Here is a 25,086-nt window from a genome sequence, read left to right as displayed (position 1 = left end):
TATTGATCTTTTCAAAAAACTAACTTTTATTGATTCTCTCTATTCTTTTTCTATTCATTATTTCATTTATCTCTATTCTAATTTTTACTATCTCCTTTCTTCTGGTCACTTTGAGTTTAGTTTGCTCTTCTTTGTCTAGTTCTTTTAGGTTATTGATTTGTGATCTTATTTCTTAATGAAGGCATTTACAGCTGTAAAATTCCCTGTGAGCACTGCCTTTGCTGCATCCCCTAAGTTCTGGTATGTAGTGCATTAATTTTTATACATCTCTAAGAGTCTTCTCATTTTCTTTGTGATTTCTTCTTTGGTCCATTGGTTCTTTATAAGGGTATTGTTTAATTTCCACATACTTGTAAATTTTCCAGTTTTCCTTTGTTATTGGTTTTTTAGCTTCATTCCATTATGGTCAGATAAGATGCTTTGTATGATTTCAACCTTTTAAATTTACTAAGATATAATTTTGGCCTAAAATATGGTCTACCCTAGAGAATAATCCCATGTGCACTTGAGAAGAATGTGGATTTTGCTATTATAGGCTGGCGTGTCTCATACGTTAGGGTAACTAATTTTAATGTTGTTCAAGTCCTCTCTTTCCTCATTGGTCTTCTGTCTAGATGTTCTATCCATTATTGAAAGTGGTGCATAATAATAGTCTCTGACTATTATTGCAGAACTATCTATTTCACCTTTCAATTCTGTCATATTTTGGTTCATATGTTTGGGGAGTCTGTTGTTAGGTGCATACGTTTATAATTGTTACATGATCTTGCTGAATTGAACCTTTTATCAATAAAGTGTGTTCACTGTCACTTGTAACATTTCTTGGCTTAAAGTTCACTTGGTTTTCTTTTAATTACTATTTTCATAAAATATCTTTTTCCATCCTCTTACATACAACTCTTTGCGTCTTTGTATCTAAAGTGAGTTTCTTGTAAACAGCATATAGCTGATCATGTTTTTTCATTAAATCTGCCAATCTCTGCCTTTTAATATTTAATTTTTTAATAGGAGCAATTAATCCATTCATATTTAAGGTAAAAACTAATAAGAAAGGATTTACTTCTACCATTTAGCTATTTATTACCTGCATGTCATATGTTTTTTGTTTCTCATTTCTTCCATTACTGCCTTTTTTTGCATTTATTTGCTATTTTATAGACTATAGAATACCTTTATGATTCCTTCTTTCCTTTTCTCTGTATAGTTATTTTCTTAGTGGTTATATTTGTGATTACAGTTGACATCTTAGACTAATAAAAACCTAGTTTGAATAATACCAACTTAGTTTCAGCAGTATACTAACTCTCTACTCCCATACTTTCCCATCCCTCCCTCTTTATAGTGATATCAGCTCAGATTACCTCTTCATACATTGAATGCCCATTAACATAGATTTTAATTATTGTTTTTACACATTTGCCTTTTAAATCATATATGGGCAACAAAAAGCAGCTACAAACCAGAAGTACAATTATACAGGATTATATATTTATCTATGTAGTTACCTTTACCAATGTTATTTATTTCTTCTTACGGCTTTGAGTCCCATACTTCTTAATCCCAAACTATAAACAGAATACTGACAAGCTACAGCCCAACATAAGCAATTCAGAGCTTGTCACTTCCTCCACTGCATTCTGCTCTACCTGTTCTCTAGAGGCTTAGCTATTAGGTGTAACATACTGACAATACTCCAGAGGCAATTCCTCCCTCACTCTCTCTCGTCTCATAAAAGATGAGGGTTGCTTGGGAAACATGTCCTATAGGAACAACAAAACACAAAACAGACTCTAATCTGGACAACATGAAATAAAAATATTGTAGGCTTCAGTGAGAAGTCCAGAGAAATTACAGTAGGTGAGGAAATTCTGATAAATTTTGATATATATTAAGACATACTGTTAGCCCACTCTGTAGACCTTAATTTTTAATCCTAACTCACGTACAGAGCAGTTTGATAAAAACAGCTACCCCCCTCCCAAAATAAATAGTCTCTGTCACTTCCACCCACAGCATTCCACTCTACCTGTTTTTCTCTAGAGGAGGCTTGGTCCTGGATTTTAGGGGTAACATAATGACAATACTCCAAAGGAAATTCCTCCCTCACTCTCTCTCCTCTCATAAAATATGAAGGTTGCCTGGGAAACACATCCTAAAGGAATGACAGAAACACAAAACAAATTATTGAATCAGAGCAATAAGCTAATCATAATATTGTAGGCTTCATGAGAAGTCCAGGGAAATGATTCTAGATGAGGGTATCTTGATATATTTTGATATAAATAAGGATATTACACTGTTAGACTTAATTCTTATCCTCAAATTAAGTACAGAGCAGTGTGACAAACTCCCCAAATTTTAAGTAATTTTGGATATCCTACTTCTTCCTACATTGTTCATGTAAGAACAGTTGTGGAATAATCTTGGTATGTAGTCTACCCCATTCTGGAATGGGAACCTCTTATATGTTTTAATGTAACATTTTGTGTGATCTATGTATCTTTAAAAAATAAAAATTAAAAAAATAAGAAAATAAAAAAAGATATGAAGGTGATACATCAACCTTCTGAAAAAGAGACTTGATTTGATACAGTTGATTAAACTAGGGTATGCAGGTATATATGTATGTATCTTTTGTATTTATTTATTTATTTATAGGAGGTACTGGGGATTGAACCTGGGATCTTGAACATGGGAAGCAGATGCGCAACCACTGAACTATATCCACTCCCCTAAACTAGATTCTTTTGCAGCATCCTGCAAAGTAAAACAGAAAAGAAGAGAAAGATGAATTCTTTAAGGTTTGTCACTCTCCATTCATCCTTCCTGAAGCCAGGTCTCTTCCCACATTAGGAAATAAAAAAACACTATTTTCTCAAGTTATCTCCAAAGCGCCTGATTCTATACTTCAAAATATCAGTTGTATAGAATGTATAAAACCCAGTTAACACCCAAGACAACTCTCAATAGTCCACTGGGACTGTTGAGAGACAACTACTATACCAAGGAACAGAGAGAGTCTACAACTGCAAGCAAGGAAGTCCCATCCATAGGCCCTGTGGGAACACAGGCCCCTCTCAATTAGAGGTGGAGTGGACATCACATCCCAGAATCCTCAGGACTGGGGAATGACATACTGGTATTCTACTATAGACTTATTGTGATTCTAGCAATGGAAGAAATTATATCATTGATGTGGAGGCAGTGGCCACTGGAGGTTCTGAGGGCAGGGAGAGGGAAAAACAGGTATAATACGGGGGGCATTTTAGGGACTTGGGAATGGTCCTGAATGACACTGCAATGACAGATAGACATCATTAGAAATCTTGTCATAACCTACATAATTGTGTGGGAAAGAGTATAAACTACAATGTAAACTTTAATCCACGTTTAGTGGCAATGCTCCAAAATGTGTTCATCAATTGCAATGAACGTATCTCACTAATAAAGAATGTTGTTAATGTGGGAAAATGTTGGAAGTATGGGGAACAGGGCTTATGGGACCCCCTATATTTTTAATGTGACATTTAAATAATCTAAGTATCTTTAAAAATAATAACAATAAAATTAAAAAAACAACAACAACAACAAGTTAATTTCCTACTTCTTTCTCTTTTTTTTTTAATTCTTTGCTACCTGATCTTTGATGAAAGCCTGGTCCTGGAGTTCATGCCCTTCCTCATCTGTCTTATCAGAACAAGGATCCTTAAAGCGTACTTTCTAAAAAAGAAAAAACACTAACTAAAAATTGTGCAGTAGAAGTAATATAACAGCAATAATATACCAGGTTTTATTGAGTGCCTTAAGGTAATGTTTTTAAAACTCAAAAACATTTAATGTGAAATATGGAATAAAGCAGATAATTATACTTTTTGTCAGTTCTGAAGTTTAGCTGAGAACAATGTTTTCAAGCTCTAAACCCTAAACAATTCAGATTCTTTTGGTAACTCTCCTCTTTTTGTTTTACCTTGCCCCTGAGGGAAGCCTGATCTTGATGCCTATGCAGAAGATCTTGATGGACATCCAGAGGAAATGCCTCTCTCCCTCTCCTACCTATCAGAGTTGATGTTGGCTCCTTCAAATTTGCTTTCTAAAAAAGAACAAATAAATAAATAAATAAATAAATAAATAAATAAATAAATAAAAAGAACAAAAAATAAAAAATAAAAATAAATAAAAAAGAACACACAAAATATCATTTGTTAAGTTCAGAATAACAGGTTAACAGTTAGTAAGGTTAACAGAATTAGTAAGAATTCTGGAGTTAACTGAGGTCGGAGTATAATAGGACATCTTATGGAATAAAACAAGAAACAATACTCTATACTACATATTCAACTATAATACAATCTGCATAAACCCAGCCATGACCCCAAGTAATTTACTTCCTGTTGATCCCTTTCTTTTGCCTCTTGGTCTAATTCATCTCTGGTGGAGGCCTGGCCTTGGAACCTGGGTAAAAGATACTGTTGGGCACTTGTGAGTGGCTCCTCTATCCATCTTTCAGTTGTCAAAGCAGATGATGGCCACCTGAAATATTTTTCCTAATGAAGAAGATAAAAATTTTAAAAATAAATTGTCTAGATAAGGGCAATACAGTGCTGACAATTCTTTAATACTTAGTGAGAACCCTGGAGTTTTGAGAAATTGATCAGTATTTTTTTCCAACTCTTGTACTCCAAATCAGCTGCACTATAGTTCTTGAAAATCCCACTCCAAACCTTAAGTAGCTTATTTTTTCTTATTCCGTATCCTTTCCACTCTATTTTGCCTGATCTTTAGATATAAAATACTGATCTTGACTTTTGGGTAGAATAGTCTGGTCCTTGGGAGAATACCCCGGTCTTTGTATAGATAAACCTGGTTCAAGGGTAGAAAATCCCGGGCTTCCAGTGTAATACTTGCATCTTCCAGGTCCATACTCCTGGCTTCCAGCATAACTCCCTGAGTTTCTGTCTCAGCAGTCTGGGTATGGGGCTCAACATCCTGGGCTCCCAGTAAAACAGCCTGGACCTCCAGCTCCACAGCCTGGGCTTCTGGCTCAACAGCCTTGGCTTCTGGCTCAACAACCTGGGCTTCCGGCTCCACAGCCTGGGCTTCTGGCTCCACAGCCTGGGCTTTCAGCTCAACAGCCTTGGCTTCTGGCTCAACAACCTGGGCTTCTGGCTCAATAGCCTGGGCTTCTGGCTCTACAGTCTGAGTGTCCGGCTCAACAGCCTGAAATCCCAACTCAATAGCCTGGGTGTCTGCCTCAATACTCTGAGCTTCTGGCTCAACACTGTAGACTCCTGGCAAATCATCCTGGGTTTCTGGTAGATCACCTTGGACTTCTGGAAGGTAATTCTGTGCTTCTAGCAGAGTATTCTGAGAGCTCTGAAGCACCTTTCTCTTTAACTCTCCCTCTTCCATGATAGCAAATAATGGATTTTTGAATTTTACTTTCTAAAATTGAACAGAAACAACAAATGTAGAATGTTAGACAGTAGCAACATTCTAGGCTTTCTGTGAGATTCCTGAAATAATTAAAGGATATAGTAGTCTTACAAATTATTAGAATAAAATGTGAAATTATAGTCTTTGCCCAACTTAACAGAAGTTAAACCTGCAGTCCCTAAACAGTACAATAGTACTAGCAACCCCTAGTCAAAATTATAATAAACTTATTTTTTGTTACACAAACTCCTTTTCACTCTACTTTACCTGAACTCTGCTGAAATGCTTGTCATTAACTTCAGAGAGGAGATTCTCCTGCTCTCCCAAATGCAAATTATCTCTCCCTTCATCATCTGTCATAATAAATAAAGATTCCCCAAAGTCAAGTTCCTAAAGAACAAACAACAAATACATATATTAAAAAAAACAAAAACACCAAATGTAGATATTACAGGTAGAAACAACATGATTGCAATAAAACCCTAGGCTTCAGCATACTACTGGTATAATTTCAGTAGATCAGCAATAAACATAAAAAACTGGACATAACAAAGAAGTAGAAGACTTGTATGCCAAAAACTACAAAACAATGCTGAAAGAAATCACAGAAGGCCTAAATAAATGGAAAAACATCCCATGTTCATGAATTGAAAGACAATATTGTTAAGATGCCAATATATCCCAAACTTATCTATAGATTCAACCAATCCTTATCAAAATGCCAGCTGGCTTTTTTTGCAGAAATTGACAAGCTAATCCTAAAATTTGTATAAAAATGCAAGTGACCAGAAACGCAAAATAAACTTGAAAAAAAACCAACAATGTTGCAGACTCATTCTTCCTAATTTTAAAACTTACAGAAATAGCAATCAAAACAGTGTGATACTAGTGTAAGAATGGACATACAGATCAGTTGAATAGATTTGAAAGTCCAGAAATAAACCCATACATCTATGACCAATTGATTTTAGACAAGGGTGCCAAGTCTACTTAATGAAGAAAGAATAGTCTATTTAACAGATGGTCCTGGGACAACTGAATTTCCACCTGCAATTCCTTACACAGTTCAAAAAAATTAACTCAAAATGGATTATAGACCTAAATGTAAGGACTAAAACTATAGAACTCTTAGAAATAAACAAAGGAATGAATCTTCATGACCTTGGGTTAAGCAATATTTTATTAAAATACAACACCAAAAACAAGCAACAAAAGAAAAAAATTAATTAGACTACATCAAAATTTATATTATGCTGTAAATGAAACCACCAAGAAAGTGAAAGGGCAACAAATTAAACATAAGAGCTATCACATGACCCAGCAATGCCACACACAGGTATATACCCCAAAGAAACGAAAACATACATCCACCCAAAAACCTATTCACAAACATTCAAAGCAGCATTATTCATAATAACCAAGCAGTGGAAACAACCCAAATGTCCATCAGCTGATGAATGCAAAAATAAAATTTTATATGTCCAGAAACTGGAATATTATTCAGCAATAAAAAGGGTTGAAATACCTAGTCACTTTATAGATGAACCCTGAAAACAATATGCTAAGTGAAGTCATTTACAAGATATGATTCCATTTATATGAAATGTTCAGAATAAGCAAATCTAGAGATAGAAAGTTCATTAGTGGTCACTTAGGACTAGGAGTAGGTTTGGGGAGTGACAGCTAATGGATACAGGGCTTCTTTTAGGGGAGACAAAATATTCTAAAATTAGATTTCATTATCGTTGTACAACCCTGTGAATATGCTAAAAAGCAATGAATTGTATACTTTAAATTGGTGACTTACATGGCATGTGAATTATACCTCAATAAAGTTATTAAGAAAATACTGGATATTATAGCCATTACCCTTGATCTTATTCTTAATTAGTTGTGGATAGTTCTGACAAGTCATTGTTTTTCTCTCTACTCTTTACATTTCCCTACCTGATTTTCCTCTAAGTTCTGATAACGTATAGCAGTAACATGACCTTGATGGACCTTCAAAGGGAATTCTCCTCTTATTCCTACGTTTACCCTGATGGATGCTGGTTTCCTACAAAGTGTTGTTCCCTGGAAAGAAAAAAAAAAAGTATGTATATATATATATATATAAATTCTGGAGTGATCTTAGTAGGTTACAGTAGACTAATATAGAATAAAGGAAAACAAATAGTGAGCCCTACTTCAAATGTACACACAAATCACCTAGACATCAAGCACATGGTAGGTAACAGGTTGGTAGGAGAGTATATTAACTGCATAAATAACAACTTGCCCTTCTATTCTAGCCAGTAACAATTTCAGAAGACTCATGATTTTAGTCTTGGCAACCTGACAGAGGGCAAGCAAATATATATTCTATTTGCAGCACGAAATCTGGAACAATAATAAGAGCCAGACAGATTGTAATGTCCCTAAAGATAAGTCTAACAAGGATATGAAACCAGGATTCAACTGGGTTATAGATTGTTTCTCCTATGCTGATTGGCAGATTCCTACTTCACATGATTGAGCAGATAGAGAACTGTTCAAATCTAAGGAAAAGACTACATAACTTGATATATGAAAAATAAAAGCTAGAAAAATTTTCTTAGATCATTCACAATTATATGGAGTAGATGTGTTTCTGATGTTTTACCCGAAAAACACACTTGTATTCTTCAGAAGCAGGTAGTTAGCCAGTATTCCTCACCATCATCATAATTATGAAGCACACTTAAATGGCACCTTTGACGTATAAGACTGGTTTATACAAGAATATTATCTCAGACTTAATCCTCCCTTCTACTAGATAAGTATTTAAGGCACACCTGTGAACAATACTCTTTTGTAAAAACATCAGTTGAAAGGTTTGAGCATGTTTCACACAATATAAATTATTAGTCTCTAGGACCTCTCTTTTTTCCTGGTTTATTAAAAAGAGTCTAATCATCTCATTCTAACAGTACCTTAGAATAGGTCTAATGGTCCAAACTACAGTACTGTCAAATCTGTGGTAGCTATGAAAATTATCAAGAAATCAAGTTATTGAAAAATTTTAGGTAAAAAAGAATTCTATCTTATGAGTAATGACAAAATGCAGAAAAATATAACCATACTGAATGCCTCTAGGATGCAGTGCCATATGTAGACAGACACACATCCATGCCCTTGCTTTTAAAATTTAACTCTAAATTTTGTAATTATCACCAAAGAGGAAGACATTATAGTTTAGTATTCCACAAACCTCAAATATATAAAACAATTGTTTTTGATGGTTATGTTGAGACACTTAAGGAAAAAATACCAAAAAATATATATCAATAAATTAATCTAATAGAATAGAATAAACCAGTTAGGAAGCTAAACTGGGAAAGATCTAAAAAAAAGAAATGATGGTGGCAAAATAACAATAAAGTAAAAAACATTTGGGAAGCAGATTTGACTCAACGGACAGAGCATCCACCTATCACATGGGAAGTCCAGGGTTCAAACTCAGGGCTCCTGACCCATGTGATGAGCTGGCCCACCCACAGCGCTAATGCGCATAAGGAGTGCTGTGTCACGCAGGGGTGTCCCCCACATAGGGGAGCCCCATGTGCAAGGATTGCGCCCCATAAGGAGAGCCGCCCAGCGCAAAAAAAGTGCAGCCTGCCCAGGAGTGGTGCCGCACACATGGAGAGCTGACGCAGCAAGATGATGCAACAAAAAGAGACACAGATTCCCAGTGCAGCTGACAAGAATACAAGCGGACACAGAAGAACACACATTGAATGGACACAGAGAGCAGACAAATGGGGGGGGAGGGGGGGAGAGGAGAGAAATAAATAATAAATAAAAAATAAAAATCTCTGAAAAAAACACAAAATCCACTAATGGTCCATGTTACTAGATGCTATGATCAAAACTTGAAAGTAATGACAAAATTAAGTAAACAGAGGAAAATATGTGAGGGTAGCAAGCAAATATCACCTGTAATATTCATTTGCAGTTATATTAGGCTTTTATGTAAATAAATCTTTATCTGTACTTTTTAAAGCTCTTTATTAGAAATTAATTAACCTCTTCAGTGGCAAAGCTTCTCTTCTACCACTTAGAATCACTGATGCCCTTTTTCTACTCACAGTTTTAAAGGATGCCAGCTGATGACGTGCCTGTTTCATGGTTTGACTAAGCTGCCAGGGAAAGAGGGAAAAAAAAAAAACAAATAAAAACAGGCTAAAGTCTTAATACCAAATGCACTAAGTATTCCAACAGGAAACAGGTCCCTATTATTAAAAAACGCCAGACTAAAACAAGAGGATTACATGCAAAGGAGACTTTGATCTGCTAACAGTGTTTTTACATTACTTTTATTATTCTAAGAGGCTGCATTTCATAACTTGATTTAAGTGCTGTTATCTAAATCATCCTTTTATTTGATATTGTATGTTTTATATTAAGTATGAACAAAAATATCAGAACATAAAAGTTTAAAGTAATACACTTGGAAATCATTGAGCAGAAACATTCCTTACCTTCTATCCATCTTTTTATAGGGAGTTATCTCTTCAACTGTCTTTGTGTACTCCCTGCCAGGAAACTTTATTTCTAGTTCCCTTAAAAACACTTTTTTCCTTATTCACACAAATTCCCCTTCAACGCCAACATTTGAAGACGACAGCCATTTAAAGTCTTTGCTCAAATCTCCCTGCCTAGGGAGAGTATTTGTTTGTTTAAGAAAAATGAAAAGAAAAGAAAGAAATCTTCCTTCCTCCAGGAAACCTTCCTAAGTTAACTTAGAACACAAACTCAAACATCTAAATAGAAACACTCTGTTTCAATTACTCTAAGTAACAGCTGGTAAATGAGTATCAATATTAAGTATGCTGACTTCTGTGTTCATTTCTTGTCTCTACCTAGCAATTTCAATATGCACCCATTTTAATTTCTTTCTTCATAAAAGCACAGCCTATTTTATAACTCACCAATCTGCACAGATTTCCCCTTAGGGAAAAGAAAGAAATGAATCATGTATCATTTTTTTAGGCTAAGTGTTGCAACAAGTGGAGGAAAAGCATATTCCTATACTTCTCAGTGAAATTATGACAAAGCCAGGACCAGTTCTAACCCATCCATTGAAAATTTCATTATATCAATTCTCCCTTTAAATCATGACTCTGATTTCTAGGTGTAAAAAACAAACACTTTACGATTTCTACTAATGATAGTGAACTAGGCATAAAAACACTCTCTTGTTACCAGTCCAGTCCAGTATCCTTTCAACATACCATCTGTGCCCTGATCTTGCTTCTAGAAAGAAAGTCTATACCTGCAGCCAGAGAAATCGGCTTGAAACATGTTACTCTTTGTTCTACCAAAAGGAGGACTTCTAGATTTGGCTAGCTGCAGAGTGGCTAAAGGGGTTAAGACTGAGTTATTTACAATGCACAAAGACATATGTGTACAGTTAAGGTTATATATTTATATACACATATACATACATATACATACATATGTATCATATATAGATATAAAATACAGAGCCACAAATAGGCCTGCTTTTATTCACTGCCAAGTATAGTAGGCATTATTTACCTGTACCATGTGACCAAGGACTCAAAACCCCCATTGTAACAGCTTTAAAATAGGGATATATAATCTTCATTTCCCATCAGACCCAAACCTTTGTTACAGTCACAGATCACAGCCCCTTAAACAGGCTATTTCAACTTGTCCATCAGTTAAAATATATATTCTATTCTTTCTGTTTCTCTGTCATTGCCATAACCCTGTACCAAACCTCAACCCAAAGGTCCTTTCAATGACCTGCCATAAGGACTGTGGTAGGCTGAATAATGGCCACCAAATCGGAAAAAGTGTCTTTATATATGTGATTAAGTTAAGGATCTTGAGATGAGGAGATAATCCTGGATTATTCAGGTAGGGCCTAAATGTCATCACAAGTCCTTAGAAAAGAGAGGTGGAGGAAGACTGGACACACAGAAGAAGAAAAGGCACCGTAAAAGCAGAAGCAAACATTGGAGTGTTGCAGCCACAAGCAAAGGGATGCTGGCAGCCACAGAAGCTGGAAGAGGCAAGGAACAGATTCTCCCTTAGAGCCTCTGGAGGGAGTACAGCATTGATATTGGCTCAGTGAAATTAATTTTGGACTTCTGGTCTCCAGAACTAAGCGAGAATAAATTTCTATTACTTTAAGTTATTAAATTTGAAGTAATTTGTTATAGTACCCACAGGAAACTAATAAAAGGACCAAAGTTAATGTTAATAGGTATTAAATGAAAACACAGAAAATAGGGGGATATTACTAATTGGATTATGTAAAATGAATATTGCTGGGGATTAAATCACATTCCTTACAAAAGGCCTGTTCAAGTCCTAACCCTGGTCCTATGGGTGTGTACTGATTTGTAAATAAGACCTTTGAAGATGTTATTATTAGTTAAGGTGTGCCCAAACTGAATGGGGGTAGGCTTTAATCCAATATGGCTGAAGTCTTTATAAGAACAGGAAACTGGACACAGAATAAAGAAGGCACAGGGAGGAGCAGGAAGCCAGAAATCAATGGAACCCAGAAGAGAATGGAGAGGACATGAACCATGTGATGGGAAAGCCAAGGATTGTGGGCCAGTCAGAATGCTACTGACCCCAGGATGAAGCAAGTCCTCCAGCCTCTGAAACCATGAGCCAGTAAATTCCTGTGGTTAAGCTAACACATTGTGTGGTATTTGCTCTAGAACCTAGGAAACTAAAAGAAGTAAATAAGTACATTTCTCTTAATACAAGACATCTGTGATCACTACATACATATGTGTGAGTATGGATGAAAAAGGGCATGTGTATATTATATATATGCATTTGAATATGTATATATATTTATGTTTAGTATGTGTACATTTACATGTATGTGTGTGTGTGTCTATGTGCATATGTTTGTGTGTGTAAATAGTCAAAACATAAAACTTGGCCAGAAGTCTTTCTATTCAAGGAACCTGAGACCCACTATTTATTTTTTTGCAGCTTTTAACTGTTATTAACAAAAACTGACACTGAATCTCTGACCAGGTTTAAAGACTCCCTGATGAAGAAGAATTATTCATAATTACATTGAAAACCTAGCAAATAAAAGATCAATATAATTTTAACTTCAGATTAAACAAAAAGCTATATGAAAAAGGAAAAGTAATCATAGTTTCTACCTGGCTCAGCTGTAATTAGTATTTGCCTAGTCATAACAATGTAAATGCTGAATATCTATTTAAGCAGAATTATACATTAACTATAAAGAAAGGGGGAAAGGGAGGCAGGGTACATGTATGGTGGCAGCAGGAGGTAGGAGAGGGGTATAATCCACATCTTCAATAGTGGGACATCAACAGAAATGGTTAATTTTTTTTTTTAATCAAGAAGGAACATTACAAGCATATTGCATAGAAATATGAATAGTAATATCAAAAGACAACTAAAAATTTAAATAGTTGCTTTTAAGAAGAAAGACATGAGGGAATAAACAGAGTGCTACTCTGTTTTAATTGCAAATATTGTGCACAACTATTTATTATACTTGTTTAAACTATGTGCATACATAATTTAATAAAACTGAAAGTGTAAAAAAGTAAAAAAAAGCACAAAAACCAAAAAACTCCCTGATGATTTCTCTCAAACAGTTACATCTCCATGAAAAGACAAAGACATGTAGATGCATTTTGGATTCAAATATATTACATATAAAATTTTATGTAAAACTGTAGACCTCAGGAAAATCCTACAAAACTCAATCCTAGACTTTCTTCTACCCAGTAAAAAAAACTACTGCCAACAAAACTACTCTCCCATTAACTTCTAGACTATATCCCAGATATACCAAACAACCAATCATAGTACGTGGACCAGCTAGCCTTCACCAGAAGGCCCCGGGAATCGAACCTGGGACCCCCTATATGGTAGATGGGAGTGCAATCACTTGAGCCACATCTGCTTCCACCATGTGTATTCTTGAAATAAACTTCCCCTTTGCTTGGGTTAGCATAAATTTTTGCAACCAAAAGAGCTTAAAACTGTAACACTGATTTTTCACTGGATCTTCAGTGGTAAATTACAGAGAATTTAGCAGATTATTTCACATTACTGAAAATTTTACTTGACTACCAAAATTATTGTTATTTTCCAGGTTTTAAAAAGCTGGAAAGGGAAGCGGTTGTGGCTCAACTGATAGGGGGTCCACCTACCATATGGAGGGTCCAGGGTTCTATACCCAGGGCCTCCTGATCCGTGTCAGGGTCCATGCACAGTGCTGCTGCAGGCAAGGAGTGCCGTGCCACACAGGGGTGTCCCCCACGTAGGGGCGCCCCACACGCAAGGAGTGCACCCCAAAAGGAGAGCTAGCCCACCCAGGAGTGGCACCACACACATGGAGAGCTGATACAGCAAGATGACACAGCAAAAGAAAGACGTGGTTTCCGGGTGCCGCATGACAAGAATGTAAGCAGACACAGAAGAATACACAGCAAATGGACACGGGAGAGCAGACAACGGGGGGGGCGGGGGGGGATAAGTAAAATAAATCTTTTAAAGAAAAAAAAACGCTGGAAAATATTCATGGTAAAGAGAATATAAAAATAAAAAGATAATAAAGGATTCAGTGAGAACAAATAAAAAGCTGAGATAAACCATGCTATGAAGAATGGCAAACAATCTTCTATAGATAAATAAAAGGTTCTTATATGGGCAAGAATGAAACAAGGAAACAATGATCCCTTGTTATTCAATTCCCCACCAAAGTGAAATTATCAAGGGAGAGGACAGAAACTCAATCCCTAGAGATAAATATCAGTCCTAAAAAATAGCAGGGGGCTGTTTCTATTTTATTTTATTTTATTTTTTTAAAGATTTATTTATTTACTTAATTGCCCCCTCCCCCGATTGTCTGTTCTCGGTGTCTATTTGCTGCGTCTTGTTTCTTTGTCCGCTTCTGTTGTTGTCAGCAGCACGGGAAATGTGTGCGGCACCATTCCTGGGCAGGCTGCACTTTCTTTTCACGCTGGGCAGCTCTCCTCACGGGCGCACTCCTTGCGCGTGGGGCTCCCCCACGCGGGGGACACCCTTGCGTGGCGCGGCACTCCTTGCGCGTGTCAGCACTGCACATGGGCCAGCTCCACACGGGTCAAGGAGGCCCGGGGCTTGAACCGCGGACCTCCCATGTGGTAGACAGACGCCCTAACCACTGGGCCAAGTCCGTTTCCCTCTATTTTATCTGAACACTTGAAATTTCTTCCAGTTCTATGATTCTAGTTCCTAACTTTAGGTGCCCAATATTTAGAACTAAGTAGGTAATACCAATTATTATAAGTGGAGGATGGAGTGGGGATACAAAATAAGAGACCAGCCAAATCATATTTGGAACACAGTATTATGCTCAGTTTAAGGGTCATATTTGGGAAGAACAGCATTTAGAAGAAATCAACCAAGATAATAATCTGGAAATCATGTCATATGAAAAATTACTGAAAGCATTAGGAATATAGAAACCCAAAAAGAGAAAACTTACAAAGGATATAATAGCTATAATCAAATACTCCAAGTGTTCTAAGAGAAAATTATGGTATTTTATTCTCTATTACTTAAGATGGAGAAACTAGGATGATTGGGTAAAAGTAACAGGAAGGAAGATTTTGACTCAATAAATTTTTTTAAAGTTCTTAAATTTTATTTCAAGCTTCCTAAAAGTGAAATGAACACTCTGAAAAAGTAGTGAGGTCCCCAAATCAGTGGAAGTGTTTTAGCATAGAACTGGATGACTAATATATAGATATTACAAAAATAATCTCTTAGAAAGAGAAAGGTTGGACCAAATAATCTCCTTTTTAAACTTTTAATTAAAAATTTTAATAAATTCAACATACAGAAAATTTCAAACATAAAAAGTTTGAAATTCCACCCCCCCCATATTTACATATGGCCCAGTTTAACATCATCAACTTTTGGCCAGTCTTGTTTTATCTACAGTTCCCTATTTTACCATACTCTATTATTTTGAAGTATATCCCAGATATCAAATCATCTCATCCTTAAAATATTCAATACACCAGACGATCTTTTAAAACCCTTCTGGGAAGCAGATGTGGCTTAACTGATAGAGCACCGCCTACCACATGGGAGGTTCAGGGTTTGAACCCAGGGCCTCCTGACCCATGTGGTAAGCTGGCCCATGGTCAGTGCTGCCGCATCCAAGGAGTGCCATGCCATGCAGGGGTGTGCCCCACGTAGGGAAGCCCCATGTGCAAGGAGTGTGCCCAGCATTGAGCCGCCCCGTGCAAAAAAAGTGCAGCCCGCCCAGGAGTGGCGCCGTACACACGGAGAGCTGATGCAGCAAGATGATGCAACAAAAAAAAGACAGATTCCTGGTGACCTTCGAGAATCCATGCAAACACAGAAGAATACACAGCTAATGGACACAAGAGAACAGACAATGGGGGGCAGGGGGTGAAGGAGAGAGAAATAAATGAAATAAATCTTGAAGAAAAAAAAAAAAAAGTAGAAAGATAAAACCCTTCCGCAATTATATGTTTCTATAGCTCCAAAACACAAGAAAATTGAAAAGCCCACTAACACTACGTTTACTATTCATTCAACCAGTTCTAGATAAATTAAAGGAATTAAGGCTTAACACCCTCTCATTATCTAGTTCTCAGTGACATCTAGTGGACAAAAACTGTAACATTAAAGTAAAATTAAAAAGCAAGTATTGTTATAGGGTAGTAAGGGCAAAAGTTTATAGGTCAAAAATAGTTAAGGCACCAAATGTTTTTCAGTGGTTCAACTTCTTTCAAGAAAAGGATACAAAACATTTTAAATTTTTGTAATTTTTTTCATAACCTGATTTCCTCCTAACCTCATTTTCTGCTATTCTCTATAAACTATCATTTAGAAAGGCCCCATCATTTATTCCCAAATGTTATCAATCTCAATGCAGATTCTAGACCTTAAACTGTTCTACCTATTTCAAATATTCTGTCTCCCCTCCTGCATATCTAAAGCTTAGCAGCTTAGGAAGTGGATGTGACTCAAGCAATTGAGCTCCTACCTACCACATTGGAGGTCCCGGGTTTGGTTCCCAGTGCCACCTAAAGATGAGCAAGACAGCAAGCTGACACAATGGGCTGGTGTGGTGAGCCAACACAACAAGATGATGTGACAGGAGACACAAGGAGGAAGACATAATGAGAGATACAACAAAGCAGGGAACAGAGGTGGCTCACGCGATTGGGTGCCTCCCTCCCACATGGGAGGTCCCAGGTTCAGTTCCCAGTGCCTCCTAAAGAAGACAAGCACAAAATGAACAGACATAGTAAGTGCAAACAATGAGGGGGTAGAGAGAAATAAATAAAATAAATCTTTATAAAATAAAAATAAAAAATAAAGCTTACCAGTTCAAGATATACAGCTTAATTCCACCTCCTTCATGAATTCTTCCCCAAATATTTCCATGGGATTTAAAAAATTCTGGGGAGACTTCTGGGAAGATGGTGGATTAAAAAGATACAGGACTCTCTCCTTTTACAGAAAAATAGCTAGAGGACAAGCAGGCATAACCTGGGGGAAAAATTCTAGGGTGTAGAACACCACGGGAATGCTGGACACTGCCCAGAAGAGAGAGGAACAAGAAAGGAACCTCGACATTCAGACCATGAGTAGGGAGTAGGTGTGGCTCAAGCAGCTCAGTGCCTGCCTCCCACATGGGAGGTCCTGGGTTTAGTTCCCGGTGCCTCCTAAAAGAAAAAAAAACAAACAAACAAATGAAAAAAATCAACTCAGGAAAGCTGATATGGCTCAGTGATTAAGCACTGGCTTCCCACATATGAGGTTCTAGGTACAATCCCTGACCCCAGTACCTCAAAAAAAAAAAAAAGAGACCATCTATGAGTAGACTGCAGCTGCAGCTGCTGGCACCCTACTCCTACCCTATGAGGAGAAAGCAGTGAATTCTCTGGACTCAGGCCAGCAGCTACAGACAAAGGGGACAACAGGGATCTACCTCCCGAGGAAACAGGAGAGAAGGACACAGCTTTCAGCTGATTCAGTTTCTGACCCACAAATTTGATCAGCTGTGTCCCAGCAGCCCTTCCAGGCCAGGCGGGGCTGCACCACTGTTTGCCTTGGTGGCCTACACAGGACTAAACAGATCCGACCCTCTCAAACACCCACCCTACTGATCAGGACTGGTTGTTGAGGATACAGAGAGAAGTGGAAGTATTTACTACCCAGGAAAAGAGAGGGGGTTGGTGGCAAAGGCTGGAGAACTGCCTCTGAGAAAGTTTGAAATACTAAGCTCTGGCCTCTAGGCAGGAACCTCTATCACATTGATCCAGTCCCTGTTACAGCAAATACACTCCAAACAGGCACTGAACAGAGAGGGCTGCCAAGGAACACCATCTACTGACAGATCAAGGAAGTGCACTTGAGTAAATTAAAATTAAGTAAGACAGGCTTTTTCCAGCCTTTACAACCTCCCTCCCCAAGACCCTAGGAAATGGGTCTGCAACCCATTACTGGGTCCAGGGCCCAGTTTTGAGCAACTAACAGGAACAATCCTAAAGACCCAGAATAGGTTGAACCAAGAATCAAAGAACAAGAAACAGAGTGTCCCACCAATAAATCCCTATGAAAGAAAGAGAAATCAGGCATCTGAGTAATCTCACCATCCTAATCAGATGCCTAGACATCAGCAAGAAATTATGAGCCATACTAAGAAAACAGATATGGCCCAAGGAAAGGAATATATCAAAGCCCCAGAAGAGATGCAGGATTTGAGACAACTAATTGAGATGCCCACAAATTTCCAAAATCAAATTAATGATTTCAAAGACAATATGGCTAAAGAGATAAAGGCTATCAAGAAGACACTGGTCAGAGAAGAACTTGAAAACCTGAATAGAAAAGACACAATAGGTGAGATAAAAAACACATTAAAGGCATACGACAGAAGATTTAAAATGATTCAAAATGATAGAGGAAAGAATAATTGATACTGAAGAAAGAACAGCTGAAATTGAAATGACAAAAGAACAGAGAGAGAAAAGAACAGAAAATTTGAGCAGGGGCTCAGAAAGTTGAATGACAACACAAAACGCAACAACATACATGTCATAGGTGTTCCAGAGGGAGAAGAGAAGGGAAAGGGAGCAGAAAGAGTATTTGAGGGAATAATGGTTGAAAATTTTCCAACACTCATGAAAGAAATGAACTTAATGTCCAAGAAGGACAGCATACCCCAATCAAAATAAACCCAAATAGACCTACTCCAAGACACTTACCACTCAGAATGTCAAATGTCAATGATAAAGAGAAAATTTTGAGAGCAGCAATGGAGAAACAAACCATCAAATAGAAGGGATGCCCAGTAAGACTTAGTGTGGATTTCTCATCAGAACCATGGAGGAGAGAAGACAGTTGTATGATACAATTAGGATACTGAAAGAGAAAAATTGCAAACCAAGAATACTTTATCCAGCAAAACTGTCCTAAAATAGAAGTTGAGTTTAAATATTAATATTACAAACGAACAGAAACTAAAAGAGTTCATAAAAAAGAATCCATCTTTCTAGGAAATATTAAAAGGAGCTTCTTACAGCCAGAAAGGAAAAAAACAGGACAGAGAGACTTGGAGGGAACAGTAAGAAGGCAAGAACAGCAGAAAGGATAATCAAAAGAATAAAAAGACATGATATAAGACATATAAAAACCAAAGAATAAAATGGTGGAAGGAAATAATGCATTTACAGTAATAACACTGAATGTGAATGGATTAACTTCCCAATCAAAAGATATAGGCTGACAGAATGGATTAAAAAAATCCACGTGCTGCCTGCAAGAGACTCACCTTAGACCCAGGGATGCAAACCAGGTAAAAGTCATCAAAGGTTGGAACAAAACAGTCCAAGTAAACAGTAACCAAAAAAGGGGGAAGGAGAGTAACTAAACTAATATCAGACAAAACACTTTAAATGCAAAAAAAAGTTTTAAGAGATACAGAATGCCATCAGTCATTATATATTAATAAAAGGGACAATCCATGAGGAAGACATAACAGTCATAAACATCTATATACCTAACCAGGGTGCCCCAAAATATACAAGGCAAACTCTGGCAAAACTGAAGGGAGAACTAGACATCTCTACAATAATCGTTGGACACTCAACACTCACATTATTAGATAGAATAACTAGACAGAAGATCAACAAGGAAACAGAGAACTTGAATAATATGATAAATGAACCAGACCTAACAGACATATTCAAAATGTTGTATTCCAAGTGAGCAAGTTATACCTTCTTCTCAAATGCTCGTGGATCTTTCTCGAGGATAGACCACATGTTAGGTCACAGAGCAGGTCTCAATAAATATAAAAAGACTGAAATTATATAAACACCTTCTCAGACCATAAGGGAATGAAACTGGAAATAAATTAAAGATGGGAAAGGGAAAATACCCAAATGTGTGGAAGGTGAACAACACTCTTGTAAATGATCTGTGAGTTAAATAATAAATTGTAAGAGAAATTAGTAAATATGTTGAGATGAATGAAAATGAGAACACAGCACATCAGAACTTATGGGATACAGCAAAAGCAGTGTTGAGAAGGAAATTTATAGCCCTAAACATCTATACTAAAAAAGAAGAGCTAAAATCAAAGATCTAACTGAAAAACTGGAGAAACTAGAAAAAGATGAGCAAACTACAACCGAAGCAAACAAAAGGACAGAAATCATAAAGATTACAGTAGAAATAAATGAAATTGAGAATAACAAAACAAATAGAGAAAATCAACAAAACCAAAAGCTGCTTCTTTGAGAAGACTGATATAATTGACAAACCCTTATCCAGACTAACAAAGAAAAAAAAGAGAAAAGACCCAGATAAATAAAAATCAGAAATGAAAGGGGGCAGTTATGACTGACCTCACAGAAACAGAAAGGATCAGAAGAGGATATTATAAGAAACTCTATGCCAACTAGAAAACTTATATGCAATGGACGAATTCCTAGAAATGCACAAACAACCTACACAGACACTACAAGAAATACAAGGAACTCAACAAACCAATCACATTTAAAGAGATTGAATGAGTCATCAAAAATCTCCCAACAAAGAAAAGTCGAGGATCAGATGGTGTCAAAGGTGAAATCTACTAGGCATTTCAAGAAGAATTAACACCAATCCTATTTAAAGTCTTGCAAAAAATTGAAGAGGAATGAAAATTACCCCAGTATATTTTATGAAGCCAACATCACCCTAATACCATAGCCAGATAAAGACACTACAAAAAAAGAAAATTACACACCATTCTCTCTAATGAACATAGTTGCAAAAATTGTCAACAAAATACTTGCAAATAGAATCCAACTGCCTATCAGAAGAATTATACACCACGATCAAGTAGTATTTATTCCTGGTATGAAAGGGTGATTCAACATAAGAAAATCAATCAGCATAATCTATCATATTAACAAACTGAAAGAAGAAAACCACATAATCATCACAATCAGTGCAGAAAAGGCATTCAACAAAATCCAGCATCCTTTCTTGATAAAAACACTCCAAAAGATAGGAATAGAAGGAAAATTCCTCAATATGATAAAGGGCATATATGAAAAATCCACAGTCAAATTTGTACACAATGGGGAAAAGATCAAAGCTTTTCTTCTAAGATCAGCACGAAAACAAGGATGCCCATTGTCACCACTGTTATTCAACATTGTACAAGTTCTAGCTAGAGAAATTTAGACAAGAAAAATTTAAAAAGGCATCCAAATAGGAAAAGAGAAAGTAAAACTCTGACTATTCGCAGATGGCATTATCTTATATTCAGAAAATTCTGAAATGTTTGACAAAGCTACATGAACTAATAAATGAGTTCAGCAAGTGGAAGGATACAAGATCAACATGCAAAAATGAACGTTTCTGTACACTAGTATTGAACAGTCTGAGAAGGAAATCAGGAAAAAAATTCCATTTACAATAGCAACAAAAAGACTCAACTACCTAAGAATCAATTTAAACCAAAGAAGCACAGGACCTATGTGCAGAAATCTACAAAACAATGCTAAAAGAGGTCATTGAAGACCAAAAGAAATGGCAAGACATTCTGTATTCATGCATTGGAAGACTAAATATCATGATGTCAATCCTACCCAAACTGATTTATAGATTCAATGTAATACCAATCAAAATTCCAAAGCCTCCTTTACAGAAATAGAAAAGGCAATTACCAAATATATTTGTAAGGGAAAGTGCACCCAAATAGCCAAAAACATTCTAAAAAAGAAGAATGACACTGGAGAAATTTCACTGCCTGACCTTGAAACATATTACAAAGCTACAGTGGTCAAAACAGCATGGCATTTGCATAAAGATAGACATAGACACATCAATCAGTGGAATAGAATTGAGAGTCCAGAAATAAACCCTTACCTCTATGGCCAACTGATTTTCAACAAACCTATCAAAGCTATGTTAAAAGAACAAAACAGTCTCTTTAACAAATGGTGCTAGGAGAACTGGATATCCCTAACCAAAAGAATGAAAGAGGACCCTTAGCTCAGCATCAACTCAAAACGGATCAAAGATCTAAACATAAAAACCAGATCATAAAACTACCTAGAAGAAAATGGAGGGGAGCATCTTAAAGATATTGTGGTAGTTGGTGGTTTCCTGGACCTTACACTCAAAGCATAAGAAACAAAAGGAAAAATAGATAAATGGGACCTCCTCAAAATTAAAAAAATTTTGTGCAGCAAAAGACTGTCACAAAAGTGAAAAGACAACCTACTCAATGGGAGAAAATATTTGGAAATCACATATCCGATAAGGGTTTAATACCCATGATATATAAAGAGATGCTACAACTCAACAATGAAAGGACAAACGACCAGATTAAAAAATGGGCAAAATGCTTTGAATCTCGGATCTAGAGATTCAAACAGGAACACAGGAAAGCCGAGACTGAAATACCTCCATGAAAAGGTGTGCTGACTATCGCCATCTGCTGGTCAGTCTGGAAAATGCATGGACAAACACTTCACTTCTGTATCCAACCTCTGGGAGAAAATCTGTGCCCCACTAGTTAGACCCGGCCCGATTTTGAAAACTTAACCTGGAAAATTTTAGAGACTGAGAATAAGTTGAACCAAATATCAGAGAAGAGCTGTGGGGGAAAAAATAGGCAAAAGAGAGAAACTGACCATCAGAGTAAATTCACCAACATATTCAGATGCCTCAATATCAGCAAAAAATTACAAGCCATACTAGGAAACAGGAAGAGATGGCCCAGCCAAAATAACAAAACAAACATCCTGAAGAGATACAAGATTTAAGAAATTAATCATTGATAACCACAAAACTCTCCTAAATTACTTCAGAGAATTTAAAGAAAATATGACTAAAGAAATAAAGGATATTATGAAGATGCCAGAAGGGCATAAAGAATAATTTGAAAGCCTGCAAAGAAAAGTATCAGACCTTAAGGGAATGCACAATGGATGAGATTTAAAATACATTAAAGGCACATAAGAGAAGATTTGAATTGCTTGAAGACAGAATTAGTGATTTTGAAGGCAGAACATCTGAACTGGAAAAGACAGGAAACAAAGAAAAGAGAATGGAAAAAATGGAAAAAATGAAACAGTCTCTGGGAATTGAATAACAATGCAAAACACACAAATATTCGCATTACTGGTGTCCCAGAAGGGGAAGAGAACGGAAAAGGGATAAAAAGAATATTTGAGGAAATAATGACGGAAAACATCCCAACCCTTATGAAAGACATAAATATCAATATCCAAGAAGGACAATGCACCCCAAACAGAATAAATCTGAATAGACCTATCCTGAGACAGCTACTATTCAGAATGACAAATATCAGAGATAAAGAGAAGATTCTGAAAGCAGCAAAAGAAAAGAAAAGCATCACATACATGGTAAACTTGATTAGATTAAGTGTCAACCTTTCAAAAGAAACCATGGAGAAGAGAAGAAAGTGGCACGATGTATTTAAGGTACTGAAAGAGAAAAACTGCCAGCAAGAATTGTATATCCAGCAAAGCTGTCCTTCAAAAATGAGGGTGAGTTCAAAGTCTTCACAGACAAACAAAAACTGATAAACTATGTTACCAAAAGACCAAACTTACACAAGATGCTAAAGGGGGTGCTGCAGCCTGAGAGGAAAAAAAAAGGGCGAGAGATTTGGAGAAGAGTTTAGAAATGAAGATTATTAGGAAGGATAAACTAAAGGATAAGAAGACAGACAAAAGAATGACAACAGAGAGCCAAAAGACAAAATGGATGAACTGGATAATGCCTTTCCATTAATAACACTGAATGCTAATGGACTGAACTCCCCAAACAAAAGACATAGACCGACAGAATGGATAAAAAAATATGATCCGTCTATATGTTGTCTATAAGAGACCCATCTCAGATTCACATAAGGACACGTCAGGTTAACGGTGAAAGTTTGGAAAAAGGTATTCCAGGCAAATATTAACCAATAAAGAGCTGGAATAAACCAGATAAATGTAAAAAATGTGCAAAAGACATGAATAAACATTTGTCCAAAGAAGAAATGCAACGGTAAAAAAACACATGAAAAAAAGTTGAACATCACTAGTGATTAGGGAAATATAAATCAAAGCTACAATGAGATCATTTCACACCTATTAGAATGGCCATTATTAAAAAGATAGAAAACTACAAATGTTGGAAAGGATGTGGAAAGATAGGAACACTCATTCACTGTTGGTGGGAATGTAGAATGGTAGAGCAACTGTGGGGGACTGTTTGGCAGTTCCTAGAGAAGTTGAATAGATTTCCCATGTGACCCTGCAAGAGCACTACTGGGTATTTACCCAGAAGAGCTGAGAACAGTGACATGAACAGACATCTTCATACCAATGTTCATAACAGCATTATTCATGATTGCCAAAAGATGGAAACAACCCAGGTATCAATCAACTGATGAATGGATACAGAAACTGGTCTATACACATGATGGAATATGATGCAGCCGTAAGAAGAAATTAAGTCATAAAACATATGACAACTTGGATGAACCTGGAGGACATTACTTTGAGTGAAGCAAGCCAGACACAAATGAGCAAATACTATATGACTGCACATTATGAAATAAATATATTGTGTAATCTTATGGAATTGATAATTTGAATATGGGTCATCAGAAAATAGAATAAGTTTACAAAATAGAATGCTGAGGATTAACTACTGCAGAATTAATAAAAAGGATGTGTGCTAATCTTTAGAAATGAATAGAAAGGTGAAAGCACATCACAGTGTTGTAACTAGCAGTGCTTTTATACAGGTATGACAGTGGTTGAAAGGGAAAGTCTAAGGTCATGTAAATTACTAAAAGGAAAGCTAAAAAATGTAACATGGGACTGCAGAGCATAGTAAAACCTCATGTGAAATATGAATATGGGTAATAATACATATATGACTGTTTTTCTTTGAAACTGAACAAATCCATGTTAATGCTACAGGATGTGAATATCAGACAGAAAAAACATTTGCTAAGTGAAAGAAACAAAACACACAGTAAGACATATTGTATGATTTCATTTATATAAAATGTAAGTATAAATTTATAAAGATTAAATTATA

The 25,086-nt window shown here is 36.4% G+C and overlaps 1 protein-coding gene across 12 annotated transcripts in view; it reads right to left on the bottom strand.

Annotated features, from left to right (window-relative positions):
- Positions 1-25,086, bottom strand: part of CCDC15 (coiled-coil domain containing 15) — a 78,157-nt gene that overhangs the window by 43,945 nt on the left and 9,126 nt on the right. For 6 of the 12 annotated variants that reach the window (XR_009183771.2, XM_058289181.1, XM_058289180.2 and 3 more), the window contains 8 exons: positions 9,540-9,590; positions 7,381-7,506; positions 5,701-5,823; positions 4,861-5,442; positions 4,386-4,544; positions 3,968-4,090; positions 3,637-3,720; positions 2,027-2,152 (listed from right to left, as the gene is read on the bottom strand). Coding sequence is in view for 11 of the 12 variants with exons in the window: in XM_058289181.1 (XP_058145164.1) it covers positions 2,027-2,152; positions 3,637-3,720; positions 3,968-4,090; positions 4,386-4,544; positions 4,861-5,442; positions 5,701-5,823; positions 7,381-7,506; positions 9,540-9,590 (1,374 nt within the window). In the remaining variant the exon portion in view is untranslated. Of the gene's footprint in view, positions 1-2,026; positions 2,153-3,636; positions 3,721-3,967; positions 4,091-4,385; positions 4,545-4,860; positions 5,443-5,700; positions 5,824-7,380; positions 7,507-9,539; positions 9,591-9,932; positions 12,201-16,673; positions 16,730-16,841; positions 17,184-25,086 lie in introns of those variants that run through there. The other 6 variants (XM_058289182.2, XM_058289186.2, XM_058289188.1 and 3 more) reach the window with 5 other exon arrangements.

The sequence above is a fragment of the Dasypus novemcinctus genome, chromosome 27, assembly GCF_030445035.2.
Source record: "Dasypus novemcinctus isolate mDasNov1 chromosome 27, mDasNov1.1.hap2, whole genome shotgun sequence".
In the NCBI taxonomy this organism is placed as follows: domain Eukaryota; kingdom Metazoa; phylum Chordata; class Mammalia; order Cingulata; family Dasypodidae; genus Dasypus; species Dasypus novemcinctus.
This window is presented reverse-complemented; position numbering and strand designations above follow the sequence as displayed.